General features: G+C 41.7%; 1 protein-coding gene across 1 annotated transcript; it reads left to right on the top strand.

The window, feature by feature from the left end:
• Window positions 1-3,476: 3,476 nt before the first annotated feature.
• Window positions 3,477-7,785, top strand: LOC143281866 (uncharacterized). The gene is made up of 2 exons (XM_076587124.1): window positions 3,477-3,547; window positions 5,744-7,785. Exons 1-2 carry the CDS (start codon window positions 3,519-3,521, stop codon window positions 6,309-6,311), a joined length of 597 nt encoding a protein of 198 aa, XP_076443239.1. The 5' UTR covers window positions 3,477-3,518; the 3' UTR covers window positions 6,312-7,785.
• Window positions 7,786-9,651: the final 1,866 nt, after the last annotated feature.

The following is a 9,651-nucleotide window of genomic DNA, read 5'->3' on the forward strand; positions in this document are numbered from 1 at the left end:
GCATTGTTCCAAAGGACTGGAAAAAAGCAAACGTCTCTCCTGTGTTCAGGCCCAAACTGAACCAAACACCCCAGCACTGTCCACAAGACAGCCCCACAGGGAGACGTATCTCCTCCCGGCCTGCAACACGAACTACAGGAAGTATTCCTTCATCCCGAGGACTGTCAGGGACTGGAACAGCCTGCCTCCAGAGGTTATCTCCTCAACCTCAGTGGAGTGCTTCAAGTCCCGAGTCTGACCAACCAGCATATCTCCTCCCCACCCCTCCCCTCCGTCCCTCATCCTCAGTCCTCTACCACCACCACCCTACCCCACCCCCATGTCCCAAACTGCCAGTTCTACAAAACAACCTAGCTAGTGGAAATCTCCCAGTTTTATACACATCAAAGCCATCAAAATGATGGTGGATGTTCAAAGAAAGAAGAAAAATCGAAGGGAGACAGTCCTAGTTTCGTGACGTCATCGCTCGTTCCACAGTATTGACTAATCGGCATAATAGATAAAAATTTAAAAAAAATAAGTGCGACGAGTACAACTACACTGAACTACTGATACTACTTTTAAGTTTGTGTGTGTGTGTGTGTGTGTGACTGACCAGTTAATTAACAGAAAATAAAATCATCTGCCCGACAGCAAAAGGCAAAAACTCGAAACTTAAGAAACTGCATACCCGAAATGGAGTGTGCTAATTGTGGCGTCTTTTCCTTTTGGCGTCATTTATGCTTTGCTCGTTGTCGCAGTCAGACGTTTTAACTGTTGCTCCGCTTTGGTTGCTGTCACAGTGTTTGCACTGATCACTGGCAATCAATTTGCTATAAGTAGGTGTCTCAGACTGCCATTTTGGTTTCAGTTTCTGTTGAATCCGTTTGCTTTGGTCGCTATCGAAGCCTGCCATTTTGGCTTTGTGTCGCTGTCCCAGTCAGTTTCCTCGTTGGGTCGTCTTCTCTTCCCAGCGTGTTCTTTCTGGTTTCACAGTTCCACTGAGTGCTTCGTCTTTCTCAGAGGTGTAGTGAATTTTCTGCGTTTCTGTAAGGGGGTCAAATTTCCTGGACCAACTTTTCTGAGTTGTGGCACTGACTGTCCAGTCCCTTTAACTTCTCTTGTCTCAGTTCTTCTACAAGCCTTGCTAGAATGGAGAGAAACATGCGTACAGCTGTTTCCAAGACCAGTGTCAGAGTTCAGTTCTCTGTGTGCGTCCTGCACGGGAGCAGATGAACAGTTCCTCTGCTTCCACAAGGACTCGGTCCAACAAAAAAAAGTGACTTTTGCTGAGAATACCACTACACTTTTTTTTTCTTTTTGAAAGGCAGGCAGTTTTTGACCGCTTTCCACACGATGGGACCGATAGGCTAGCGTTTCGGGTGTTTAACCTATTTTCATACCAATCATTTGACATATGCACGCAGCAGCAAAGACAGAAAGACGGAAGAAATGTGAAAACACAAATTAGCTTTTATTCAAGACTGGCATAGCCTCTTTAATCCTGAATAAGCCACGCAGAACACATGGACAATACAGAACAAACACATGGTTGCCTCGGTGGTTTATCAACTGGAAATTAACAAATAATGAGGCCAGGAGATGAAACGATTAACAAATAGTAAAGAGTGGTAACTCTCTCTATTACACAAGGTACACAACTTCAAGTCAGTGTACAAGTTACCAGCTCTTTCCCTCCTCCTCCTCCCGTCTCTGGAGGAGACGGACACAGCCACTCGGCAGCAGCACATTGATTTAGACCAGCAGCACTAAAGTGCTCACCAGGCCATGCAGCACGGTGGCTGTAGCTGTGAAGGAAAGTGTGTTGAATCGTCTTGTGACTGCTTGCAGGCAGACATCCGCTGCCTGGGAGGTAGCAAGCATCGTCGGTGCTCTTGGACGGAGTGTTCAAACCGTGATGCTCATTAACCGTTAACGAGGACTCGCAGGCTGGAACACTATTACAACACCCAGCTCGATCTCATTTTGACGGACCTCTGTGGTCAGACAGCGAAGAGGATGATGAGTGATCGTGTCAGTGTTGGTATCGAGACTTTGTACATAGTTTCGTTTATGTTCTTTCTTCACTTGCTTTGTTCATAGACTTGGTGTGCTGTCTTCATTCTTTGACTTTTAGATACCTTGTACATAAGCTTCATTCTCATTTTAACCTCTACAGTTTTTAAATGAAATAAAGGATTGAATATGTAAATAAACAAAACACACACATCCCCAGACACACACGTACCCACCCCCCAACACACACATACCTAACCTCCAACACACATACCCACCCAACACACACACATACCCACCCCCCCAACACACACATACCAAACATTCAACACACAAATACTCACCTTCCGACTCGCACACATAACCACTATCCAACACACACATATACCAACCCTCCAAACGTAACACACAAATACCAACCATTTAATGCACACATATCCAACTCCAACACACACATACCAACCCTCTAACATACACTTATCAACCCTCCAACACACACATACCAACCCTCCAACACACATACCAACCCTCCAACACATACCTACCCTCCAACACACATACCAACCCTCCAACACATACCCACCCTCCAACAGTGTGTGTGAGTCACGGTGTGTGTTTGTGCCGGTGTGTCAGTGTGTGTGTGTGTGTGTGTGTGTGTGTGTGTGTGTGCGCGCGCGCGTCAGTGTGTGTGCGCAGTGCCACTGAGTGTGTGCCGTGTGTGCGCGCGCGCGCGTGTGTCAGTGTGTGCATGTGTGTGCCGCAGTGCGCGCTCCAGTGCATGCCAGCCTGTGCGTGCGTGTGAGAGACAGAGAGTGCCCGGCGATGTGTGTGTGTGTGTGTGTGAGTCATGGTGTGTATATCACTGAGTGTGTGTGTGTCACATTGTGTGTGTCAGTGTATGTGTGTGTGTGTGTGTGTGTGTGTGTGTGTGTGTGTGTGTGTGTGTGTGTGTGTGTGTGTGTGTGTGTGTGTGTGTAGTGTCACTGTCACGTGTGGAGTGTTTGTGTGTGTGTGTGTGTGTGTGTGTGTGTGTGTGTGTGTGTGTGTGTGTGTGTGTGACCGTGTGCCGGCCGGCCGTGCCGTCACCGGGGCCGGTGCGTGCAGTGCGTTCATGTCAAGATGTGTCATGCCAGTGCGTGTGAGTGTGTGTCGGCACACACACACACACACACACACACACACACACACACACACACACAATTATATATATGGTCAATCCGATCCCAACTTTTTTTTTTTTAAACTGGACACCACACCATGACCTGTTGGCTCACTGGATGAAGCAAGTTATGCGATCATAGACATTATATACATATATAATGCATGACTTCTTTATTCCAAGTAATATGTTTTCACGCTCAGATAGCGAAATGAAACAGGTACTGAGACACTGAGAGAGAGCAGTTTGAATACGATATTCTTTGTGGTGTTAAGACTCGCATGTTTGAGCTTCCCAAGACGGGACTACCGAAACTCATGACTTGCCCTTGAATCCACACTACTTCCGGTTACTGACTGCAAGTATGGACAACATCATTTTTAGAGCTGCAAAGTAAGTTGTTTTCGCGTTATTGTGTTATCTTATTCGTTTGCCATAAATGAATGATTATAAATAACACTGGAGCAGTACCTGTGACCATGTCCTCAGTCTTGTCCTTGTTCTTTGAATTACTTAAACTATGTAAAGTGCTACACCTAGGAAAAAATAACCCTGAAAATGAATATAAAATGAAAATTGATAACATGAATTTTATGGTTATTTCGGAATGTAACGAAGAAAAAAACTTGGGAGTAATATTTGATAAAAACTTCTCTTTTGATACACATATCCAAGCAGTGGTAAATAAAGCCAACAAAGTACTGGGTATTATCAAGAGAACATTTACATTCTTGGATAAGGATATCTTTGTCAACCTTTATAAAACAATTGTTAGGCCTATCCTAGAATATGGCAGTACAATTTGGTATCCCAGATTAATAAGACAGTCCAAAGCAATTGAACAAGTACAAAGGAGAGCAACTAAAATAATTCCAGAACTTAGAGATCTTGACTATCAAAGTCGTTTGAGACAGTTGAATTTGCACTCCCAAAAATATAGAAGATATAGAGGAGACATGATACTAGTTTTTAAGATAATGAACGGAATGGTCGACATTGATCATAGCACCTTTTTCTCTACGTTAAAAGCAGTCGTCTGTTAACTTGAAAAGTTCTTTACAGTTGGGGCATGGAGTATGTAGAGTGGGCTTTGGTCCTTTTTCGCCTTTTCTCGAATTTCATTTTCAAGGTGTCTAAGCGTGCTGACTGATCCATATACGCTACACTTCATCTGCTTTTGAAAAAAAAAAAGAGGAGCACCTGCCACAAGAGTGTTACCATTCAGGCAACGCCCAGCCCTGCCGATTACAGGATCACTCCGATCAGGCCCACCAGATACTGAGAAGGCAACCATCATTACCACGTCTTGCTATCTGGCGGATGGTTAGAGTCTTGTGAGAAGTGTGGGGGAAGACCAACCCACAGTGACAATTTTAAAGAGTGTGTGTAGAATGGAGTTATGGTCAAGTTATTATTTGTTTACTTATTTTTTCGACGGGGCAAGTAGCGCGTTTCTTACAGAGTAGTGAGGCAAGGTTCTCATGAGACATGCTTAGAAGGTGCCTTTCAATTTCCACCTTGCGACAAGAGTGACAAGGTTCTTGCTAGTGGAGACTAGGTAGCCTTCAGCGTTCAGGGCAACTTTGCTGAGGTAAGGATAAACTCTACTTCATGCTCACATCTGTTGCTATGCACACATACTCCTCACCCTTGCCACTCACTTTCACAACACTAGCATGCAAGCATGCTTGCGAATAGGAATCACGACTCTGGCAGGCTGTCTTGATTGGGGGTCTGAAAAGAGTGTGTATGTGAGCAGTCTTCCTTTGAAGGCATCCCTTGGAGGTGCTGTGACCACCTTTTGTGGGAAACTGTTCCATTGAAAAGGAGTGTTGGGAGACTGTTCCATTGAGATATATTGTTTGGAGACTGTTCCATTGAAATAGGAATGTCATTGGCCAAGGTGTGGGACACAAAAACACACAAACAAAACATGCATGAGCATATATACACAGACATACATGTATGTACACACACACACACACACACACACACACATACACACACACACAGTGACACACACAGAGTGACAGACAGAGAAGCATACAGAGACACATATTTACACATACACCAGGACACTTACATACACACCCACACATCCACACCCACACACGCACACTGAGTACTGTCAGTGACTGAGCGTTCTTATTTAACATTATTGGTGTTGGAACTGGGGGTCAGAATGACATATTCAAATTGCCCAAACTGACATGCAGTCAATTGTTTCTCATATAATTTAATTTGTTGGTTCTTTTACAAATGTTATGTAATGTTTTAAAGGTCACTATTCTTTGGTTTATTATCTCATTCAAAAGACCAGCACCCAGACCACCCCATGAGATGCATTGGTTGGGAAAAACTCTTTGCCTTTGTCCAACACAGTGTGGTTGGGAATGAAATTTGCATATTTTGAGTCAGTCTGATTGAATGGTTTGAATGTGTCAATTTTTTAGGATGTATTTTGTTTTTTACTGTTAATTCAGCATTGTGGCTGATTATAGTTTTGTATGCATGGTGTTTTGAGAATGTATTTTCCTCTTAATTTAGCACAGTGATTTCATCACAATTCTACCCCTTTTTTTGTTACAGGTGTTTAGCTGGCAGTATGCCAACAGCCGGAAGTCGACTCCTGTCCGCTGTGCAGCAGGCATCAGCAGTGCTTAGAGCAAGACCTTCCTCAGCCTTTGCCTTCAGCACGGCTCAAACACAACTGGCAGGGGCCTGCACATCCAGTCACTTGACGACGCATTGGGTTTCACATGCAACAAACAGTGCAGTGTGGAATGGTGGGGTCAGCTCCAGAGCCCTCAACAGTGTGTCTCCCCTCCTGGGACCATCCGCCACCCGCCTGGCGCTGCTCCCTGCCACCACCCCCTCCCTTATCACCACACGGGGAAGAGCGGAGATCTACTACAGACCCAGCGCCTGGAAGCGGGTCAACAAGCACGGCATTGAGAAGCGGCTCCGGAGCCCCAGTGGCATTGAGGTGCTGTGGCGGCGTGTGCTGAAGAAACGTCACTGTCTGACGCCTTTCGACCGCATCCTTCCCAACACCTACAATGCTCAGGTGCTGCCCAAACACCACCTCAAGTTCAACCAGCACCTGGTCAGCCGGGAGGTGCGCAGGAGAATGAACGAGGCTCTCAGGAGGAAATGACGGGATGAACACTGGTGATCAACCTGTGTGAAAGTGTTTTTTTTGGGTTTTTTTGTTAATTTTTTTTTATATTATTGACCCTTTGCTTGGCTTCCCCTGCGTCTCTGCACTGGCAACCTAGCGACTGCTCGGTGTGCATTTATTATCATTATTATTATTATTAGTTTTAGTTTTATTATCATATACATATACTTTTAATACCTCTGAACATTCAGTGATGTAAAATCTGAGAAGCCTAAATGAAAACAGTGTTACATGAAATTCAAAGCCAATTGAATGAATTATTATTTAAAAGGTAGTTATGTGTTTTTGTGTTAAAATACTTTTGCAGTGCTGGAGACATAGAAGAAATGGAAATATCTATGGGTTTAATTAAGAAGAAAATAAGCTATTACTGTTTGAACGTAACGGGTTATGAAAACCACTGTATTATATGTTCAGTACCACTGTGTTTTCAGGTTTTATGTGTAGACTATGTGATTCTCTACCTGGGTTTTTGTTATTCTGTCAAGTGATACACTTCATATTGATCAGAAAAGTGTGTGTGCATGTGTGTGTAGTTGTGATTCTTTCATTTCTTCATAAAGGTGAAATGAGATGACTGTGTGTGTGTGTGCGTGCACACACATAATACATGCATGGAAAATATCACTTTTTGTGTTATTTTAAACTTGAAGGGAAAAAAATTGAAATAAAATATGTCATTCAGATTCATGAAATTCTTATTTATACATATGCTGAAAACTTATTTTGATATGTAGTGTTGTATTCATTGTCATGAATACATGTGTGCTGTTACTGCATGGGCATGGGTGATCATTATAAGTCTTTGGTAAAGATAAGTTTGTGTTCATTGTACCAGCTGCCATGATGAAGTGGTTAGCAATGCAAACTGATGACTGGGAGAAAGTAGGTTTGAACCCTATTACAGTATAAGAAGCATCTCGCTTTCTAGATATATATATATATATATATATATAGAGAGAGAGAGAGAGAGAGAGAGATACCAACAGTCCATCTTTAAATCTCAGCTAAAAACTTATCTGTTCTGTGAGTTTTTTTTGTGATTTTCTTTCTTCACTGTTAATTTGAGCCGTTTTCTGCTCACAGGTGTATGTGTGTATGGTTGAGTGGGGTTGGTCATTTTTGGGCATGGCTGTGTGTGAATGGGTGATTACCAGTGCATCGAGTCTAAATCTACTTCGATAAATGCACTTTTCCAAATGACAGGCATTATTTTGTAAGACAGCTGGCTCAGTGGCTGATTGCAGAACAAGCTTGTGTGTGTGGCTGTGTATGGGGGATTTGGGACCAACTGTGTGAGGGGAACGTCACTGAAATGCAGCAAATGAAGCAGAAAAAACACCCCCCAAAAAACAAGTGTTCAAGATTTAATCACTTCTTTACTTTCTCACTCTGTCATCAGTCATACAAAAGCAACCAAACGATACTTGTTGTTGTTGTTTTTTTTTTTTTAAAGATAACTTTATTGATACTGTATAAGCTTTTGAAAGACAAAAACCACATGCACATTACTTGGAGACATTTGTCATAGTTTTTCAACATTTTCAACAAGCCACATTTACAAACAGAAGTAGATCTCAGCCTACACTGGACAATATAACATGCCTTGCACAGTGGAAAGATGAAATGTTCACTGTAAAAAGCTAGACAGAAACTTGCATCAAAATCAGTGAAACATAATCTGATGAAAGATTAGTTGACACTGGAAATGTCACAGGTTTCATGGTGATGTTGAAGTATTCAAAGGTGTGTGGATGTGTATATATTAGGTTGTACTGTGTATATTATAAATATATGCATGATACCAGATTTAAGAAGTGTCATAACTGTCAAAATAAGTGTTACCTTTTAAGTATGTGTCCCATCCAGAGATCATAAACATCAAAATTGAAGAAAAAAAAAGTGAAAATGTCATGAGTGTGAGAATGCTTGTGCACCTGTGTGCCCATGAATGTATGTGAGCCTTCAGGTGTACCAATGGTCATAATTTTGAATCAATCCTGTGCATGGAAGCACGTGTTTACCACCAGTTTTACTTTACTAAGCGTCATAACTGTCAAATATAAAATCTTATTTTCTACCTACAGTCTTTCGCATATAACTAAAAGTCACTATTGATGAGTATTGTCAAAACAGTAACAGCTGCATGCTTTGAGCTTCAATAGTTTTTCAGCTGTCAAAACGCAACCAAGTGTAACTGTAAGTGTGCCAGCGCTCAACTTTATAATCATCTAGAGTAACAGTTGTTGAAAGAGGACTGAGGGCTGGGGACCGCTGGTGCTGAAGGGGGGTGCAGCACACGGAATAGTGAAAGCAGAACGCTAGGGAGACGGTTCACACACGCTCTGTTTTTCCTCCAGTGACAACGAACAACCACAAACAGCACGGAACTGCAGCACAACTTATGGAGTTACATTATGATCATATATCTGCAGTCACAGGGAAGGTTTCTTGATTAATAACACTATGCACTTCAACTATAGAATAAAAAAAAGGGCAATTAAGGACAGCGTACCAGCAAGGAAAATGCATATAACCAAAAAAAAAAAAAAAAAAAAAAAAGGACCAGTAATAGACAAATAAATGGACATATTCAACAACTAATTTGTTGAATACACTTGCTGAAACAAACAATGCAAATGGAACCAAAAATAAACTAATATAATGCAATAAAAGTATAAATAAGTCCATAAATAAAATACAGTAAAATGAGTCAACCAAGCTTTGCATTTCAACAAGGCTATGACAATCTATTGTTTCACAAACTTTCAGGAAGCCTGAATCATTTCCTCGAATACTGATATCCAGCTATGCAGTGTAGAAATTTACATCACTGTTATTCATAAAAAAAACCTGTTATAATGAATATTTGTAAAATATGTATATTTACTGATAAGTCCATGCTGACACATGCCCCTACTTTTCACATACACTGACAAACTGCACACCCATACACATTAATTCTCTCTCAAAACTACATACACACACAATTTATTTTTATTAATACCTCAATGAATGCTGAACCAGAACTGGTATTTGCCACAGTGTGTCCAATTAAAAAAAAAAAAAAGGAAAATGAGAACTAAATTTTCTAAACTAAAACACCAACAAACAAGAAAAGAAATTTCTGTAAACAGAACAAACGAGGAAAATTTTGATATGTCATTACAATTTCCCCTCTTCCACAAAATGTGCTGCATGCACACAGCAAACTTGAGTTTGTTCACACTGGTAATACCCAAAAACCCAACACACGGTCCCGTTATTCTTGTCCAATAAATGAAAAAAACATAATACAAATTTCAAAAGAGGGAGG

This window comes from Babylonia areolata, chromosome 5, assembly GCF_041734735.1.
Source record: "Babylonia areolata isolate BAREFJ2019XMU chromosome 5, ASM4173473v1, whole genome shotgun sequence".
In the NCBI taxonomy this organism is placed as follows: Eukaryota; Metazoa; Mollusca; class Gastropoda; order Neogastropoda; family Buccinidae; genus Babylonia; species Babylonia areolata.